The sequence below is a fragment of the Camponotus vicinus genome, unplaced genomic scaffold (assembly GCF_025532165.1).
Source record: "Camponotus vicinus isolate PSW18456_S1 unplaced genomic scaffold, iyCamVici1.0 SCAF_14, whole genome shotgun sequence".
NCBI classification, from domain to species: Eukaryota; Metazoa; Arthropoda; class Insecta; order Hymenoptera; family Formicidae; genus Camponotus; species Camponotus vicinus.
The window spans coordinates 8,218,575-8,240,855 of NW_028141950.1; the positions used below are offsets into that span (position 1 = coordinate 8,218,575).

General features: G+C 31.3%; 1 protein-coding gene across 2 annotated transcripts; it reads left to right on the forward strand.

The window, feature by feature from the left end:
* Positions 1-1,785: 1,785 nt before the first annotated feature.
* LOC145965732 (proto-oncogene tyrosine-protein kinase ROS-like) lies at positions 1,786-18,167 on the forward strand. 2 transcript variants are annotated; one of them, XM_083089406.1, is made up of 11 exons: positions 1,786-2,287; positions 9,490-9,593; positions 11,005-11,149; positions 11,703-11,796; positions 11,940-12,266; positions 12,454-12,759; positions 12,983-14,412; positions 15,684-15,788; positions 15,976-16,193; positions 16,470-16,943; positions 17,199-18,167. In XM_083089406.1, the coding sequence occupies exons 3-11, from the start codon at positions 11,014-11,016 to the stop codon at positions 17,553-17,555; spliced, it is 3,447 nt and encodes a 1,148-aa protein (XP_082945532.1). In that variant the 5' UTR covers positions 1,786-2,287; positions 9,490-9,593; positions 11,005-11,013; the 3' UTR covers positions 17,556-18,167. The 2 variants fall into 2 exon arrangements, with proteins under 2 accessions (XP_082945532.1, XP_082945530.1); XM_083089404.1 differs by lacking the exon at positions 1,786-2,287 and having other exon boundaries at positions 9,035-9,593.
* The last annotated feature ends 4,114 nt before the right edge of the window (positions 18,168-22,281 follow it).

Sequence of the window (22,281 nt, forward strand, 5' to 3'; positions counted from 1 at the left end):
TTTCTACGATAGGATTTTATTTACATTAACTGTCTGTTTGAGAACAAGACTCTAAGTGTGGGTAAACACATTCGTCGATGCTTACGAATCACTTGCACCGCGCAGGGTACAATATTAATACTCGCGTAACTCCAAGTTTTATCTGTCAAATTAATTCTTCTTAAAATATCTCTCCTCGTTACATCAAGACTTTATGATATCCTGAAAGAAAAAATCGCGTTGCTTTTAATTGATGTTTTCGAGCGTTTATGTCTCTATTCAAGAAACTGATTCTTATATAACGAACTCTTGATAACCGGTTATCCCAACCTTCCACTTTGCAATTGATTGCAAAAATAGATTTCCCCGAAATGCGCGACAACGATAATTGATACACGATTGATCATCTAATTTAAAAAAATTAAAAAAAATATAATCGAGAAGAGTCTACTTGAGATTGCGACGCAGAGAAAGTATATGATTTCTAGAGCACGATTTATTTGTCAATAAATTAAAGAGATTATGGTTTATTTGGTTATACTGCAACAAGATACTCTGTGAAATAAGAGAGATATCTTATATATTATTTAACATTTACAAATTTTACATCTTTCTCTTCTAATAAATATAATAACACTAATGATATCTCTATATTTAATAATAAATAAAGTTTTCTTTACAAAATTATTTATCTATTTCCAATACTTTATCTATTTTCTAATCTCATTGAATTTCGATAATTTCAATTATTATTATTTCTATTAATATTATTATTATTATTATTATTATTATTATTATTATTATTATTATTATTAAAATTATTATTATTATTATTTTTATTTTTATTATTATTATTACTATTATTCTAATATTTATATTATTATTATTATTATTATTATTTCTAATATTATTATTATTGTTTTTTTCCAGGTGTCCTTTATACTAATGTCCGGTAGGGAAGGAAATCGGTTATCGTGACGTGGATCCCAGCAAGCCTTACCCAGAGTGCTACGAAGGACCGATTTGTAAAGAGGAAGGATTCTAAGGAAATTCTTATACATGATAAGATCCTCTTTTATATCAAATATTTTCCTAAACTAAAAATGTCGGTCTTGTAAACTTAAAAAGATACAAGATCGCCTCTTTTCTGTTATTGAAATTGCGAATTCCGTAAAGATAAATAAATAACATTAGCATTAACTCAACTAAACCATTGTCCGAATTCCCGTTTGCTCGTGAAATTTCGCGAAATTGACGAGAAGTTACAACGTTTTTCAAAAATACAAAGTAAAATAAAATAAAATTCTTATCTCGAAAAAAAGAGATATTTACTTATAAATAGATAAATTCTAGTTTTTCAGCTCAAATCAACTCAATTGGAGAGTGCTCAAATTTACATTTTCTCTAATATTGTCTTCCATTATCTTTTTATAAAATGTAAAATATAAAATGTTTAAGTTTGTGTTGAAATTAATTATTATTAATTTTCGGTAATTTATAAAATAATACATATAGTAATATATGTTGTATAGTAATAATTAATTTCCAGAGAATTGATTTTTAAAAATCAATATCAAAACATGGTACTTTTTACTACAGATTCGAATTGTACGTGAAAAAATAAGAAACTTTTGTATCAAACGTTTTTTCTCAAAGTGCCTCTGTCAATCTTAAAATTGACTTTGAAAGTAACTGTGATGAAATATCAATTTGTCAATCTTAAAATTGACAATTTCATATTTCATCACAGTTACCTTCAAGGTTAATTTTAAGATTGACAGAGGCACTTTGAGCAAAAACGTTTGATACAAAAGTTTCTTATTTTTTCACGTACGATTCGAATCTGTAATAAAAAGTACCATGTTCGCCTAAAAAAATTTAACTTCCGATCCGGATGGCGTATTTCCGGTCGGAATCAAAAGTTGAAAATATCACTATTTGATAAAGCGTACCCGATTTACTTCAAAATTGTTTGCAATTTTTGATAAAAGCCATTTATTTTCATTTTAAAAGGGATATACGGGTGGACTGGGACACCCTGTATATATATATAGTGTTACGTCCCTGATGTTCGTGATCATCAAGTCGGCATTGCAAACGAACATCTGATTGTTAAAGGTTGTTAAGAGGAGAAGAACAGATGAGTCGAGAGATAGCTGTCAAGCTATCCGGACGCGTTTTCATATACGAGCCATTATTGTGTTATTAATCTGTTGTTCGTGTGTGTTCTGTGTTCGCATTAAAGTTCTTGTGTGTTTTCTAAAAGTGTTTACTTATTTAACGCGATCCGCGACAGCCGTTCCCTTTGGTGCGTGTCTTCGATATATCTCGAAGTCCTCGCCCCGGACGGAACAATATACACGCACACACGCGCGCGCACACGCACACGCGCACACACACGCGCGCGCACACACACACACACACACACACACACACACAAACACACACACACACACATTTATATATATATATATATATATATATATATATATATATATTGTTACGTCCGGGGCGAGGACTTCGAGATATATCAAAGACGCGCACCAAATGAATATATATATATATATATATATATATATATATATATATATACAGGGTGAGCCATTTTAATTAACGCACGCAATTATTTCGGAAACAAAGCATTTTAGAGAAAAATGTTTCAGACAAAAGTTTTATGGTTTCGAGGGGGCCATAAGATGGTATCATTGATTTGACCTTGAAGAGTTATTTGAAGGTCACATGAAGGTCACCTTCAATTTCTTAAATGGAACCTACTATTTGTCATTGCATATTCTTGTAGCTTATCTCGAGAGCTTTCCAAAACACTATAATTAAATACCTTTTCGTTAAGTACTTTTTGAGTTATGAGGCTTGAAATAATTTCTTAATTTTACATAAACCGTAAAATATCTTGTAAAATATTTATTTTTCGATTATCTTACCTTAATACTTTTATGTACAAAATAATGAGAGGAATCAATTGGTGTAAAGAAAAAACATAGTTGTTTTTAAGAAAAAATATATAATTTCCAATTAACAATTCCATATTTTTTCTTAAAAACAACTATGTGTTTTCTTTACACCAATTGATTCCTCTCATTATTTTGTACATAAAAGTATTAAGATAAGATAATCGAAAAATGAATATTTTACAAGATATTTTACGGTTTATGTAAAATTAAGAAATTATTTCAAGCCTCATAACTCAAAAAGTACTTAACGAAAAGGTACTTAATTATAGTGTTTTGGAAAGCTCTCGAGATAAGCTACAAGAATGTGCAAAAGCATATAGGGTGTCCCATTTAAAAAGTTGGAGGTGACCTTCACATAACCTTGACAACGCTATTCGAGGTCATAATAATGTTGCTGTGTAATGCGCCACATGAAACCCTATAACTTTTGTATGAAACATTTTTTTTTTAAATGCGTATTTTTCGAAATATTAAGGGGTTTCCACACTTTTGCTAAACCCTGTATATATATATATATATATATATATATATATATATATATATATTTATATATACAGGGTGTCCCATGACTGAAGGTCCATACTTTAAGGGCGTATTGCTGATGCCATTTAGAGTAAAAAAGATCTAATAAACATATGTCCGCAAATGCTTACTAACAGAAATACAAGTATTGAAAATTGAATATTTAAAAAGAGAAAGACATTTAGAGAGAAAAGGAAAGAAAGATATTTAATTTAATTTGTTCATTTACAAATTCTGTTCAAAATGACATCCTGCAGATTCAATACAAAGTCTTGCCTAAAAGTGCCCTGCGTAAAAGTGATCTAACAGCTTGCTCCACCATTCCAGGAGAGAACTAGACTAGATTCACTAGACTGATCGAAAGTGTAAACGATACTAAACTAACCGAAAATGTAAACAAAATCAGACCCACAGAAAATGTAAACAATACCAGGCTGATAAAAATGTAAACAATAACAGACTAATAGAAAATGTTTCACATATTTATATTAACTTTCAATGCTTGTATTTCTGTTAGGAAGCATTTGCGGACATATATGTAGGATATTTTGGTGTAAGGATGTAAAATGGAATAGAATACTTTTTAGGGCAAATGACTGTTATTTATTAGTTGGATTACAGGATTAATACGAACAAAGAGATACGCTCGTCTAACGTACGTCTTCGCGCTCTCGCAACGACACAGAGACTACTCGTATCGCGGACCGAAAAATGCTCGGGCGACCTATCTGTTTATACCTAACTCAAGTGCTCGGGTGGTCTATCTGTTTATTTCTAGGAAAATACTCAAGCACTTGGGCAGCCCTACGGATTCACTCTCCTTCACTCGGCCGTCCTGCTCATACATTCGTCCCGAATGTCTCCGTCATCACTGTCTTCACTTTCCGATGAATTAGTGTTGACCCATAGCTTTATATTGTCGGCTGATGTTGACGTTCGTTGGGGACCTTCTCCATCGCCGACTCTCTGTACCACAAATCGTTGATTACGCAGAACTCGAATGATCTCGTAAGGGCCAAGATATTTGTGAACGACTTTTAATCTCGGACCTTGTTGAGTGCGTTTGATGGCGACTAAATCTCCTTCACGATAACTTGAAGCCTGTCGCCTTTTCTTGTTATAAGTGTGTTTATTCTCACGCTGGATTTTTGCTATATTTTCGCTCGCTTGGGCTCGCAGTTCGTCACGCTTGTCTTGGAATGACTCAACCCATTCCTTTTCGAGCCACTCTTTGATATCTGGAAAATCTTTAAGCCGTGGACGTATTCCCAAAAGAAGTTTGAACGGCGACATGCCGATGCTTCGATGTATAGTTGCGTTTAGACATTGCTGAGCAGCATCCAAATATTTATACCACTCATCAGATTTTGGTGCAGCTAATTTTGTCAATAATGATATGAGCGTCCGGTTGAGGCGCTCAACTTGTCCGTTAGCTCTGGGAACTCCCGTCGTTATTAAAGAATGCTCTATATTTTCGTCACGACAATACTCTCTAAATTCATTCGACGTGAATGCTGTACCTCTGTCGGAAATAATCCTTCGTGGATTGCAGAAAATTGCAGCTTGTTTTTTAAGGCGTACAATAACTTCAGCTGTGCCTGTAGATCTGGTAGCATACAGCCATGTGAATTTTGAAAAAGCGTCAATCACAGCAAATATATATTGATATGACTTCTTAGTAGAGGGTAGAGGTCCTAAGTGGTCGATATGCAACGTATCTAAAGGAACAATTCCTTTCTCGATCGGATTTAACAAGCCTTCTTGTTTTCCATGTTTTCTCTCCGCCAGAATGCATGCAACGCAATTTCGTATAACCTTTTCAACTCGTTGTCGCAAATTCGGGATCCAGTAATCAGTACGCACAAGGGCTTCAGTCTTTCCAGCTGAAAAATGTCCGCGCTCGTGAGCTCGTCGTATGAGCTGTGTCTGCATTCTCTTCGGTACTACAAGTTGGACATCACCGCCGGATTCTCTATAAACTAGATCACCTCGTATTATGTAATCTTTCGTTTTGATCTGCATTATTAGATCTCGGAGCTTTCTCACGCTGTCGTCCTCCTCTTGAGCCTTTCGCAAACGAGCCGTCAAACCAGCTTCCGACTCATCGATCACAAAGCAGACCGGAAGTGGATTCCGACTGAGTGCGTCGACGTGTATCATTCTTTTTCCTGGCCGATGCTCTATACAATAATTAAACTCCTCCAAAAGTAACGCCCATCGAGCAACACGCACGCAAAGATCTTTCTTATTCATAGTGAGAGCGAACGCGCGACAATCAGTAACAATCGTAAAAGCGATACCTAATAAGTAAACGCGAAACTTCTTCAACGCCTTTATTATCGCTAAAACTTCCAGTTCGTAACTAGCATATTTCGACTCCGCAGGAGTAGTTTTACCGCTAGAGTAATAAACGGGGTGAAAGTTCTGATCTTCACTACTTCGTTGCAGTAAAATCGCACCGTACCCTAGCGCAGAAGCATCCGTGTGCAACTCCGTCTCCGCTCCACTTCGATACAAATATAACACCGGTTTTTCACTCATTATATTTTTAAGCCGCACGAACGCATTTTTCTCAGCCTCTCCAAAATAAAATTTAGTGTTTGCTCGCAGCAGATTCGTCAAGGGTCGCGCAATAATAGAATACCCAGGGATAAATTTACGAAAGTACCCACTTAACCCAAGAAAACTCTGTACCTGCTTGGCATTCGTAAGATTCGGAAATCGCCGAACCGCTTCTGTTTTACGATCTGAAGGACGGACGCAACCGTTACTAATTACGTGGCCCAAAAACTCGACTGTAGTTTGCATGAAGCAACATTTTTTCCAATTAATTATAAGACCCGCTTCACTAGCTGTCGCTAAAACTTTTTTAAGATTCTTTATGCCGCTCTCAATGTCGTCAGACGGAACAATTAAGTCATCCATATAAGCTAAAACTATTTTTTCTCGTATAAGATCTCTAAATATCATGTTAACGAATCGCTGAAATACTGCCGGCGAATTGCAAAGACCGAAAGGAACTCGCAAGAATTCGTAATGACCGTCCGGTACAATAAACGCAGTATATTTTTGACTCGACTTGTCCATCCGCACATGGAAAAATCCATTTTTGAGGTCGAGTGTACTAAAGACACGAGCGTCCTGCAATAAATCTAACTGGTCCTCGATCAACGGCAACGGATATCTATCTTTAACAATTTTCTTATTCACCATCCGATAGTCAACACATAATCTATAAGAGTCATCTTTTTTTCGAACGAGTACCACTGGACTAGCATAGTCAGAGGTAGATGGCTGAACAATTCCATCCGTAATCCATTGATCAATCTGCGTATTAACTATCTCTTTTTCAGATGCGGATAAACGTCTCGCGGATTGATATACGGGTTCTTCATCTTTAAGTACAAGTTTCATCGTTATGTCCGGCTCACGCGTCTTATTCGGCCTGTAATTACTTACGAGATTTTCTATCGCTAAACGTTGATCGGAATTTTTAACGTGCGAAACGTCTATGAGATCCGCTCGATGCACCTCGTGGTTAGCTACGTCAATCTTTAATACCTCGGGTACGCTATCTTCGCATCCCGCGTCTGCATACGTCGCTTCCGATAACGGACTAATAGTTACTTCTTCGACGCCTTTAAGATTAACATTAGTCATGTTTAAAAAGCTCGTTCCTATCAATAGCTTATACCGGAGCAGATTATTTGAAACTACATGTACGCAAATCGGATATGAATGCCCGTCTACAATGATTTCTGTTTGAAACCCTCCTAACGTCACATTATTGCTCGAACCCACGCCGTCGAAATATATTTCGCCTAAACTTAATCGAGGAGATCCAAGCTTAACATGTTCATCCGCGCGAATTAAGGTAACGTCGCTTGCTGAATCTATCACCGCCTCAATCTCGCAACCGTTAAGCAGAACATTTTTAAAATATTTACAAGGCGAAACCCCCGTCACCGCGCAACTTTCTTTATTCGCGTTCGTCTTCTCGGAGCATTTCGACGCGATATGCCCACGCTCGCCACATTTAAAGCATTTAGCGCCTCGCTCTTTTGTCGGACAGCTTGCACTTACATGATCGCGCTCGCCGCAATTAAAACAACGTACCACTTTAGTCGAATGCTTTTTGTTTCCTCCACCGTTAACAGTCTCTTTTCGCTCGCCTTTATTTTGATTACCATTTCGTTTGTTCGATGTCGATGATCCTGGTGTGCCTGCTCGGTCTCGAAGAGTTACCTTCTCAAATGCTTCTAGCAATCCATCTGTTGTCGTAAATCGTTGTATACGCGCCTGGTTTTGAAGTGCCTCGTCTGGAATGCCTTCAATCACGTACTCAAGTATCTCGCTGTCGTCGATCGGTACTCGGTTGCCCATAATGATTTTCTCATGGAAATATTCGTGGAAAGTCTCGTCTTTCTTCCACATACGTTCTTCAAATTTTCTCCGAATTACCACCTTGCTCTGTCGACGATGAAACATAGCTGTCAGCTCGTCCAGAAGACGATCAAATGTCATCGCAATGTATTCCGGTTTGGAATGTAGCCACTCGAGTGCTTTTCCTTTAAGCCGCATGCCCACAAGTATTTTCGCAGTATCGTCTTCCAATTTATATGTCGCTTTGAGTAGCTTGACTTGCTTTTCCCAAATCTCATAATCACTAGATTGACCGCTGAAATTACTGAGCAAATCCGCTATTGCCGTAATATTTGCTCGCGGCTGACCAGCCAAAACATTGTTGTTCGCGGCAGCAATGCTATGCGTCGATTGTTGTCGACTTTCGTCTTCTGCAACTGGCTCGGTATATACTCCTCGTCGCATTGCTTCTATTTCAAGACGTGCCAATGCTAACTCACGCTCTAACAACTCTCTCTCTCTTCTATATAAATCGATCTCTCGTTGCTGTGGATTAATCGTTAGCTGCGCATTTGACGTGCCAGCTCCTTGTAAAGAATCCCCGACATCTTCATCATCTTCTCGTCTATCGTCCAACCACGCTCCCGATGGATCAGCTTCCATTATGCGCGAGATTAATTCGGTTTTCGTGCCGAAACTGGACAAACCACGCGCTGACAGCAACTCTTTTAAGGCAGCTACCGTGAGTTTATTCAGATCTCTCATCTCTACACTACTCGAACACTTTCTCGTCCTCTATATCTCTCTCTTCCACACAATACAACGCGATATCCCGCGGACACACTGCGGAACCTTCTTGAAGACGATCGAATGCTCGAATATTCTTGTTCGAAAACTCTCTCGCACACTATTCGAAGATCTCTCGTCCTTTGTCTCTCTCTCTTTCGCACAACTCACAACACTGCTCGCGGAAACTTCTCGAAAATGCCCGATTAAATGTTCAAATATTCCATTGACTCGTTATTATCCCGTTATGCACCGTTATTATCCCGTTATTATCCGTTATCATCCCGGCTGAGCCCCCAAATTGTAGGATATTTTGGTGTAAGGATGTAAAATGGAATAGAATACTTTTTAGGGCAAATGACTGTTATTTATTAGTTGGATTATAGGATTAATACGAACAAAGAGATCTCGTCTAACGTACGTCTTCGCGCTCTCGCAACGACACAGAGACTACTCGTATCGCGGACCGAAAAATGCTCGGGCGACCTATCTGTTTATACCTAACTCAAGTGCTCGGGTGGTCTATCTGTTTATTTCTAGGAAAATACTCAAGCACTTGGGCAGCCCTACGGATTCACTCTCCTTCATATATATTGGACTTTTTTACTCCAAATGGCATCAGCAACACGCCCTTAAAGTATGGACCTTCAGACATGGGATACCCTGTATATATATATATATATATATATATATATATATATATATATATATATATATATATAAATTAATATCAGTTCGCGATAAGTACATCAGAATTAGTAGAGTGAGAAAAACAACTAACTGAGGATTCAACGGGAACCGATTGAGTGCAAACGTTTACGAAAAATGCAAATTATGTTTGGAACAATTTTATGTGTTTTATTGAAAGGTTTAGTACTGACAAAGGCAACTATCACGCCGGAGGATTATACCACTTCAAACAACTTCCAGAAAGAAAGTGTTTCCATTTGTCCGAATTTAAATTTCACGCAGGTAAGAGATATTTTTCGCTTGATTAGGAAACAATTGAATGTTATTGCAGTTAGTAGTGTAACTAAAAATGAATGATAATAAATTATATATTCTACTTATAATAAGACAAAACAATTCAGTATGAAAGAAAAAAGTATGTACGATGTCGTAAAAAAAAGATGGATAAAGTTTCGAAATTTTGTTTACAAATGGATGTTATATAGTGTATTAAATTTAATTAAAACGGTATTTTAAAATTTGACTGTATTATTTTGTCTCCTCTCTCTCTCTCTCTCTCTCTCTTTCTCTCTTTCTATATATATAATAATTATTTCTAAAAATAACAATTTTTAAATTAATGAAGTTTTCTGTCTACTATCTGCTACATTAATATATACATACGATGGCACTTCAACAGATTATTATGTCATTTTTCTTCAATTTTTAAAATTTCTTTATTCTTCTAGATATTTATAATAATATTTATTGATATATAGTAAAATTTACTAATGTAGATTTTATTTTATGAAATTAATTTAGAAAGTTAGCATCATTTGTTTGTATTAAGAATAATTATATAACGGCACAGAGCTACTAAATGTCGAGATAGAAAATCTGTCTAATAAAAAGGCCATTCATCAAACATTCTTCAAATTGTATCTATTAACGCTAATATTTCGATCGATAATATATTCAATAACAGTCACTAAAATTTATATTAATTTTCATTGTACATATATCCATTTATATACAATTATATCCACATATTTTTATGGAGGCATTATCGTTTTATACTATCGGTTTATACTATCATTTCCAGGATTTGTTTGTGTTAAAAATATAATGACATTCGAGAAAAAACTTTACAACTTAATAAATAAAAGAATTTATATAATTCTATAATTAATATTTAATAACTGTAAAGAAACAATATTTTTAACCTTTTTATTTTTGAAGTACAAACATTAATAAAACTTTAGTAATATCGGCAAATTTTTGAAAAGAAATATGAGTTACGGTAAAATTGAGAAGAGTTAACTAACCTATCGTGAGAAAGAATCAAATCGTTAGACAAAATTGTTTTAATAATTGCAAAGAGCTACACTTTCGCTTGTACTATTTGCTAAAAGCTGTTATGAATCCTTATTGACTCTCGTTAACCTATTGATTGATTTTATTTTTGACATGAGTTATGTTTGATATACAAGATGTCTTTAAAAAAATAAATAAATAATAGATTTACGATATGAATAAAACTACATCACATTCAATTTATATCATTTAGGAATGGTATATATCAAACCGTGTATTATTAAGCAAACAAAAAACGACTGGCAATTTTTCGTATTTTATAATTTATCATTAAAAGCACCAGAAACAACCGCTTCAACGATATTCATTTAATTCTCTTCGTATGTTATACTTTATGAAGGATATTTCAATGTCCGAGAAAAGTGATCATCATATACTAAATTTCAAATCTGACCGGAGTCATTCTGATAGTATGACTGTGAGGAATAAGCGAGAAGTCGATGAAGTTACACTTGCAAATATTTCTATCATTCCAGAATCTATCGGTAAGTTGCAAAAAAATGCATAAAACATTAATAACAAAATCTATGATGAAAAACTGTAAATGTAATTTAAATTCAAGAGACAGTGGAAATCAGATTTAAAAATATCTTCCAGTAGTGAGAAGAATATAAATTCTATTCCATCCAAAAAGGAAATAGAAAAGCATAATATAAATATAACATTGTACACAAAAATTGTCATAATTTAAGGTAAAGTCAATTTTATTAATTTGCTACTCTGTTTTAAAGCAGTCGCAAATATTATACTTCTAATTTCTTAAGCTGTAGGAATTTTTCGAAAAGTACTTTATTAAAAGTTATTTATTCGTTTTTGCCATGAATTAACGATTACTTTTCTAAAATCATCTTAAATGACGCAAAAAATTCTTATATTATGTTTTTAAAAGTCAATACTGTGCTAATTTCCATATTTTGTACATTTATTTTTTCTCTTTTCTTAATTTTCATATTAAATTGTTCTTTTTCTGATTTACTGAGATAATCCACTTAATCTTATATATAATTATGTTAATATGTATGATCTTCAAATCTCTAGAAAGCAGATTGAGCAAGCCAACATCTCTCAGAGCATTTGTACAATTCGACAGTCAATTCACAGAAAAAGTAAACGACATTTTTGTGACATTGAGGTAAGGAATCTAAATTCTCAGTTTGTATTCTTTCTTTCATTTTTCTCCCTTTTTCTTAAATTCAACGACATAAATATATCAAAATGTTAATTCCGTTATAATTTTGTTAAATATAAAATGACTAAAATTTTATTTTTTTACAGATGGAACCATCCTGAATTTACCGATGAAATAATACAAGGGTACACAGTGCAATGTTTTTTCATCGAGGACTTAAAAGAGATTCAAACCTGCGACGATGAAAATATCACAACTACAAAATTGGAGTACACGGTGCACAATCTAACATCTAACACGACATATTATTTTCGAGTACGTGCGCATACTAAAATTGTTGCTGGTCCTTACACGGATTTAATCAATGTGTCGACTACACATGAAAATCCAATACCTAAATTATTAGTCACAACGGATCTACGAATGGAAATATTGGACGTGGATTTAAACATTACTAATTTCTTAATGTCAGGGTACGTATACTGATAAAAAAAGTAGTTATAATTATCTCATAAATTATTTTTAGCACTAACTATAAAATTAAAGTTATTATTATTATGCACAAGTTCATTATTATCAATATTATAGTAGTAATAACTATAAAATTAGAAATCTCAACTATAAATTTTTTACTATACAATTATAGTTCCTTTTTTTCAGATTTTTAAGAAATGCCGCTTATTCGATAGAAGAACATAGAATTTATTGGTATACCGGAAATGTCCTGAAAACGTTGAAGATTAATGAAAATAAAACCACAATAATAGCTAGCTTTGATCATGATCTACTTGATATCTGCATTGACTGGGTAGCAAGAAATCTATATATAACCTATCAAGACTTAGACGACTACTTTTATATTGTAAAGTTCGACTTAACAATGTGGGAAAATGGCATAATTAAATTTGATGAGATTTTCAAAGCAAAAATTTCTAATTACTATTTAAATGTATCACCGTCTACGGGGTACGTTTACTACCGTTCAGCTGAAAAAAAAATTTTCCATTAAAGATTTACGCAAATTTGTAATTTTTCTATAATTTTACGTGATTTTATAATTAAGATCATAAGTAAAAAAAATAATAAGTTCTTATATAATTATAAGAATTTCGAAATTATACTACATACAAGTTTCTGCTTTTGTTAAAATATTGTTTTATAATGAGTAAAATAATTATATATTTTTTAGAATTTTATATTCCCTATCATACAATGTGATGAATGATACATATGATATGATGCAATATCATCTCGATGGAAAAAATGAGCAAATTGTTCAGATAAATCCATCCTTTTGCCTATTTCATTATATGAATTCTTATCGTGATATGATAATTGATAACATGAATAATGAGGAGCCGTTAATTTATTGGTTAATTGGTAATCACATATTTGTGACAGACATTAACGTTTTTATGTGCAATAGGATTTTACACAAAAAAAACATAAGTGATAACATCCACTTCCAATCTATGACAATTGACAAAACAAACATTTACATTTTAACATATAAATGGGATTATTATCGATATATATACGTTTTGAAAAAGAAATATGTTAGTCTCAAGAGCGTAAATGCAGCCGAATATGTTGAAAAGATAATAATAAACGCAGGTGAATATTTCCTTTATGAAATTTACGCTTTTGATAGATCTTTACAACCATATCCTCCAATGAAATGCCTGACACCTGACGAGTTTTATAATTTTGAGAATGTGAATGCAACGGCAAACAGCATTGTTGTGAATCTTCCGGAGCTGGTTGTAAAGAGTGGATGCAAAAAATATAATTTACCAACTACATTATATACTATCTCCGTAAGCTGTTTAGACAACAATCTCAACAAGTCTGAGAAATTCAATGTGCAGACGTACGAGCGATATTACGAGATTCAGAACTTAACACCATTTACAGAGTACAAGTTGAAGTTTACTTTAAGCAATTTTTACTTTGATCAATTATCAATAAATCCATTCGATTCGAATGTGATACCAATAAAAACTAATTCGGGCAAGCTTAATGCACCAGAAAACGTAAGTGTTCTAGCTTTGACGCCTAGTATAGCAGTAGTTCATTGGATGCCACTCAAGAAAGTGAACTGCGTGGCCGTGACCTACGAAGTGCATTGGAAGTCAGTTACATTAGTGAACGGCACGCAACAAAAGAGCAAAATTATCAATGTGCCGAAACGTATGGCAGACGGCAGATTTTTCACAAAGATTAACTTGTCGCTACCAGTACAAGATTACTTGATGTACGTGCGTGTGTATCCAATTAATTTCAGCGATTTGTACAACGAGAGGTTAAGCAAGATCGTTCACATATACTCAGAACCAAGCAATATTACTTTGAGCGGGGTCAACATAAATAGCATGAACATTTCATGGATCTCAAACATTAATCTGACGATCCTTTTTACACTAGAGTACAAAGATATTGCAGCAGAAAAGTGGCAAACAATGAATTATTTTAAAATGAATTATAACTCTGAAGTAATATACCTTGTCAAAAATTTACATTCGGGAACTTTCTACAAGTTTCGCTTGATATTGAGATACCTCGAATATGAGGAAAATTTTATATGGCCGGCTGATGAAAGATTTATTTTTTCAACACTTGGTAAGCAAACGAAGATACCCATACAGCACAATAAGATTGCAGACATATTGAAGAATAATTTCATTGAAACATTGCAATATTGCAAATCGATTGGGAAACTCTGCTGAGTTATTGTTATAAGATTGTGATAAAGTTAAGCTGTCCACTTTTTGCAATAAAATATTGTAGCAATATTACAGTGTAATATATTGGAAAGAATGCAATGTTATTGCAACCATATTTTTGTTTTTGATGGGTGAATATCTTGGAAACATTTAATTAAATTAAAAAGCTTGATATAAATAGAAGTTTGGAATATTTAAGGTAATCATATATAAGATAATATATTGCAAAATTATATTTAAAGAAAAATTATCATATAACATAAAATGTTATATTTTTATACAAAATTATTTTAAACTTTTAATTAGTCACTTTAACGAGTCACTTTTTTTAATTTAAATGTTTTTTATACTCTTATAATGAGGTACATATAAATATATATATATATATATATATATATATATATATATATATATATATACATAAACATTATAGCTATAGAATTAATTAAACATTACTAATTATATTTTTATTTAAAAATTTTAAAGATCCGTTATAATTATATATATTTGCATGTGAAAAATACATAAAAACGCATAGAAAAATATATAATGATAGATATAATAATAATATCTATTCTTAATATAATAAAAAGATATATTATCTTTGAAGATTAATATCGTATTCATACATGAAGTGAAAATATATCATAAAATATATGGTAACATTGATGTAAAATGTTATCTATATTTTAATAAAGAAATAGCAATACTTATCTTTATCTTAGAATTATATTTACTCGACTGATATTATTACTGTGCCATTATTTCATTTGACTTCTGCAAAAAAGTAAAATTCATCGCATATATACAAATAAAAAAAATATATTATTACATTATTTTTATAGATAAATTGAAGAGTGTTATAGTTTTAAAATGTTTCTAAAATATAAATATCATATTACTAATGTCTAATTCATACTTTGTTAATTTATATTTCTACAATGTTTCCGTAATGTTGCATTGCAATTTGTAATATTGCAATATTGTTGCAAAGTAGTTGTAATATTCTGTGCTGCATAGATATTATATTATTATTCGCTAATTTTTTTAGATATAAATAGGCTTAAAATTTAAAAGAATTAAATTTTGTAATAAAGTTATAAGTAAAAATAAATTTGTAAAAACATACACACGAAGATATTAAAATTATATTTTTGCTTAATATAGATATTCCGAGCACTCCTGGAATAATAGCGAAAAAATATTACTTATTATTCATGTTAAGTTTTATCGTTATAGTTACTATAATCTGCGTCTGCTACTTTTATCGTTGTAAGTATATTTGATGTAGGTATCGACTTGAATTGTAGATTATACATATGTATATATCTGATATAATATCTAAACATTTACTGAAAATAGTAATTTAATTATATAAAACTAAACGAATAAACTTACTAAAAAGCAATAGATTTTATAATACATATTATTACATAATTAACTCGAAATTTTATAACAGTGTATCGTCAATGCAGAGGTAATAACGAACAACTTTTATCTTCAACAATGACCGATGTAGAACTGGCGATTCTACATGAAGTACCTTACCGAAACGCTCAATTCAATAGGATTTACAATCCTATATTACATTGTAATCCGGATGAATGTGCGATAACTAAAATCGCACGTAAACAAATTACATTAACAAAACTTCTTGGTAGCGGCGCATTCGGAATGGTAAAAATTAATTTTTCAAGCAATGTTTCAAATTAATTGTTGGATCAACAAAACAAATATGTATTTTCTAATAAAGATATAAATTACATAAATTTTTATAATAGATTATAAGTAATATAAAATTTAGATGAGACAACAAACATGCACTTTATTATATATTTTTCATTGAATTATTTAATATAAAGTAAAATATAATATTACTTGACATTACACTATGACTTGACTATACATTTTCTAATGAAGTACGCATGTAAATTTGTGTGAAATATTTCGCAGGTGTTTCAAGGAAATGTGAAGAACTTAGAAAGATCGGGCACAGAGATATCCGTTGCAATAAAAACGCTTCGGAAAGATGCTTCTTCCCATGAGAAAAAGAAATTGTTAGAGGAAGCCAAGCTTATGAATCATTTTCGACACAAACATATATTAAGATTGTTGGCCGTTTGTTTAGATGGGGATTCTCCTTTACTAGTGTTGGAATTGATGGAAACTGGTGATCTGTTAAAATATTTGAGAGATTGTCGAAATTTGCAAGCGTCAGATTCGCCTGCTTTGCGTTTGCAGGATTTGCTCGCCATGTGCGAAGATGTTGCGCGAGGTTGTTGCTACTTGGAAGAGTTGCGTTTCGTACATAGAGATCTAGCGTGTCGCAATTGTTTGGTATCTTCGAGAAATCGCGAGAATCGTGTCATCAAAATTGGAGATTTTGGACTAGCTAGAGATATCTACAAGGATGATTATTATCGCATGGTATACAGTTATTTATTATCGCATGGTATACAGTTATTAAAAAAATTAATGATTAAAAAATGAATTCTTTTGAAAATACTTTGCATTTTTTTATCATAATAATATCGTGCATTGTTTCTTTAAGTAATATAGAATATAAATAGTTTTTATTTATATAATGCAAAAGATAAATGAACGTTTTTTTCATTTTGCACATGTTCTAAAATTGAACAACTTGAATCAGAAAATTAAATTTTTGTTTAAATCATGTTTTAGAAAGGAGAACGTTGGTTTCCTATTCGCTGGATGGCACCCGAATCTTTGATGATTAAAATATTTACTTCTCAAAGCGATGTTTGGTCATTTGGTGTATTAATGTGGGAAATTACATCGTTGGGTGAGAAACCTTATATTGCCAAGACTGATAAAGAAGTGATAAATCATGTACGTGCTGGAGGCAGGTTGCCGATGACTCTTAACTGTCCGTCACCATTGTACCAGTTGATGCTACGTTGCTGGAGTACAGCGGATGCTAGACCAAATTTCAAATTTTGTCTGGAAAATATTATAGCATTAAAAAAGAACATGGAAGATGCCTTACTGAGTCCAGTCGATATTATTGAGCCGATATAATTAAATTAATGTTTATCTTTTTTTCCAAACGATTCAATAAATGTAGGAAAAATAATTCTAGAATATTTCTAAATTGATTCTGTTATTTATAGGTTTAATCTTAATATTAGATTTATCAATGAAGGTAAAAGAAATTTTTTAATCTTACCTCCCATAAAATTTTGATTATTAAAAAATATCACATCCGTTTTCATAATTGTAAACAACGTAATATAATGATATATCTAATTTGTGTTTTTGAGTAATGGAAGCGAAACCTAATAATTGCGATTATATATATATATATGTATAAACAATATTTTTTTTAACATGGAAATATAATTAATTTTCGACATTATATATAACCGATAATTACAAACTGATTGTAAAATTTATGAGTGAAAGAGGAAACGCGAGTAATGTCCTCTATAATTAGTTGTGAATATATAAATATAATAATATAATTATTTTTGAATTATTTTATAACAGTTATCATGTATGAATTTTTACATCATTCGGAATAAGTATATATTTATATTTTATCTTTATATTTAATGATTTACTATATATTTAAATTATATTGATGATTGCAAAAGTATGCAGTTGTAAAAATGAACTATACTTATTGCTCTATCTCCACTATATTTAATAAAGCTGATAATGTATAATATTTACACACAATTACGGTCTATCATTTCGAAAAATCACCAAATACTGACAACGTTTTATATATATGTATGATATGCATTATAAATAATATTAAATAACATATGAGATTATATAAACCATTTCATAATCGATGCACAGATACAACGATGCAGTAATCTGGCGAGCACATTTTCTCGAATAATTCTAATCTTTATACTACAGTATATTAATAACCATAAATCCACAAGTTATAAATCTTAAGTAAAAATAAAGATGGATAGAATTATTGCGCGGAAATCACAAACATTTTAATATTTTAAATAATACTACATATTAAATGAAATAGGAGTACCGCTCATCAGATTCCACGCCTTATTGGCTGTTATTTGTCAATTTTTAATTATCTTTAATTATAGAATTATGTAACACATTGCACATGATGAGCACTAAATCATCGAGTCGAAATTGAAAATCGCTGTTGTAAGTACTGTTGTGGAAATTCAAGTTAGTTTATCAATTAAAAAGTTTGACTAGTTAAGATTAAGCTGCATTCACAAAAATTTATTGGCACATATATGAAAAAAGAATTCTTCATATATTATTCTATATTCTAATATATTTCATTTTTTCATAATACAATATTAACATTGCACTTTTAATCTTATAATATCTACAATATCTACAATATGTACAATATCACAATATCCTCATAGAAAAAAAGTTAAAAAATTATTTATGTATAATTTTAAAATACGTATATTACAAATCCTAAATTTTATTGTACACATTACCGATCAGTAAGTACTTCGTGCATAATAGCGATATCAGTTGGATAATTTTTTGACAAGTTTTCGGTTGGTGCTTAATGGGTGCCTTCGAAATGAGAAAAAGTATCGTCCTATCTCTACATTATTTATCCATTTTGGTGGACAACTTGATCTAGTATTTAAAATAAAAAAAATATATTTTATATATTTATGCGCATGCATAAAGAGATGAAAAATGATATAAAATATATATAATTTATATTATTTATAAGAGAGAATGCTACTAATATCTTATACATACCTTGTGGTGCCCTAGACAGCAGACTTTTCATAATATGTTCATAATGAGCTCATTTTTTTGACCTCTTTATGATTTGCGTTAAATGAATTCAAGATGTGATCTAAAAATATTATTTTTTAAGCTCTTGAACACTAAATCATAAGCAGCTGATTATGAGTTCCCATATATGAACCTGTTATAACATTCATACAGTGGTCAGAAAAATATCATTTTGATATCAGAAATGTGGCACCTATTTCTTTGCTTGCCGCTACGCGGCGAGTCACTCTTAATTTAACTCGTATTCAATATTTATCATGAAATGTATATAAAGAACTAGTAATTAACACATAAGATTTAAAGTATATTTTTTCCTTTTATGAGCAGTAATGCCAGAAAGAGGACACACTGCTCACACGCATACAAGCAGAGAGAGCCACATACATGTGCTACGCAGCATAATTGTGTGTGAATCGCATCCTCTTCCTGATATAACTATTTATCAGTTTAATTTCTGACAAACTGAATATAAAATAATTTAAAATAATTTAAAATAATTATAGAAATATTTAGAAAATCATTAAAAACCTATTATAAATTGCATGAATTTTCTTAATTACCGAAATGTTTACAATTTGCAATAATGTGCACAACTAACTTTTCTACGATCTCGTCCTCAGAATAAAAGTTCATAATACTATTCTTAAAGAATCTTAAAGAACTCATTATGACCAGCTCACAAAGTGTCCAGGTGGCGCATAAGATCACAATCCGAGCACCTTAGCATCACTTTTTGAAAAAAATTGAGGAACTCATAAAAATTTATGTAATTCATAAAGAGCTATTATAAGATGTCTCCGTGCTGTCTGGGGCATAACATACTATATTATTTTTCGCAAGAATAATATAGTGCGGTTGATAGATAAATCTGAAATTGTAATAAATCTGATTTGTAAGTATAACATTTGCGGAAGCACGTGTGCCGAGTTTTACAGCATTCGCTGAGATGTGGAGCTACAGATTTTAATTCTTTTTGTACGAACACAGCTTTACATTTGTAATTCCACCCAATTATCACACCAGTATGAGGATTACATTTCTCAGTCAAAGGCAAATATATGGTTTCGGTGAATGCGTTACGATCATAATAGTATGTTTAATTTTTTTCTTTATTTCCGGTTTACTCCTCACGATGTTAAGTCTATCCTGTATATAACAAATATCGTCAGAGAGAAGACTGAGAGATGTCATGGCCTGCTTTTAGGTGCTTCCCTGAAAGCGATACTCTCTCTATGGACATTGAAAACGTGGACATGAACTACAAAGCCAATGTTTATGAATGTTCTCAGAGGGTAATATATAATGTGCACAATTTCTGGTTTTGTTCCGTGCTATGTGCACGAAATGTCGGTAGCACCAGTGCTGTATAACAAGATACTTATGTATGTAAATTGATAGTAAATAAATTATTCAATCGCGAAAGATACTGTAATATTTAAAGATGAAATAAATATTTTTCTATATTCATTGTCATATTTATATCTTTTTATTTACAAAACACAAAATGCCTGCTGTGGGATAAAAACATTTTTAACCGTATTTCTATAAACCTTCTTAATTAACGGTAAACTGATCTTTGATATTTATCAATCATTTTTTTAATTATTTAAAAATTTAATTATTAATACATGTATAGAATTTGTCAAATTAATCACTGATTCTTCTAAAGTTTTTATAATTAAGACTCGAAATATATAGATGTTGCAAAATATTTTAAGTCTCTTCCTTTATATAAAATATAAAGAATTCATATGTTCCATTTTAATATAGCTAACATTATTTTTATATATTTTTATTATAATTTTCATACCAGCATAATATTTTTATGCTTAATACTTTATATAATACAATGTACTAAATTATAAAATTTAATATAATTACAAAATAGTATTACTATTAATAAATAGGTTGTATGCATACTGTCTTTTAGTTTCTAATCATTTCCAATCACTATACATTTCTATCCAATATATTCTCTTCTTCGAGTTCTTGGATTATTATGGTTTTGTATTCCTTTGTGTTAACATCATAAAGATTACCATCACTTGTCATGCTTATTCCTTCCTATGGAGTCCATTGGAATACTTTCTTTGTTCTCAGGTATAGATATTCAAATCACTGTAGTTGCCTTTTTCTATTTTCTCGATTATTGTCTCTTTTTCTTTCATTTTATTCAAAAATATTAAGATAATATAATATATATTTATATAATTTTGGTATTTCTATTAGTCTGACTCTTCCCCTTCGACTTGTCCGGCATGTCTGACCCTACCGGTAACTACGGCCGATATTCATAATTCACTCTTATCTTTAAGATCGTTTTAAGTAAGTTGGAATATAACTATTTTACTAACTAAACAAATGGAATCTTAAAAAGCGATCTAAGATCATACTTAAAATGATCTTAACTATAAGAATAATCTATATGAATATCGGCGTACATTACCACCGGCATAGGTCTCACGAGAGTACTCAAACCTCCCCACCTGGCAAATGCCTTCGTTAAGGTTAGAGAAACATCAAGGAGAAAAATATTTTTTTATTTCTTTTTCATTTTATTTTTATTTTCTTTTAATACAGAGTTTCAAATCAGAAAATATAATACACATATGAAATATATATTACATAATTATAATATATGCAACGTAAATTACAATTAATTTGCAATTACATAAAAAACACATTACAAAATAAATTACAAATTAAATTATTAACTAACATAAAAAATATTAACATAAACATACTAACATAAACATATAAAATTATTAATTAACATAAAAATAATTACATTACAAATATATATATTACAAAATATATGACAAAATATAATACAAATTTAATATAAAATATAATTTGAAATTTAATACAAAATAATTTATTACATGGAATAATTTATTACACGAAAATGTCCAAAATATACGTGTGATATAAAATTTACTAAAAATTTTTACATAGTCTAGACGAGACTGATCAGCAAAGATTAATTACACGA

Coding starts and splice junctions, on each gene's coding strand:
- LOC145965732 (XM_083089404.1), top strand. CDS start 9,447: ATGCAAATTATGTTTGGAACAATTTTATGTGTTTTATTGAAAGGTTTA. Junction 12,760..12,982: donor AATGTATCACCGTCTACGGG/GTACGTTTACTA, acceptor TATATTTTTTAG/AATTTTATATTCCCTATCAT. Junction 15,789..15,975: donor CGTCTGCTACTTTTATCGTT/GTAAGTATATTT, acceptor ATTTTATAACAG/TGTATCGTCAATGCAGAGGT.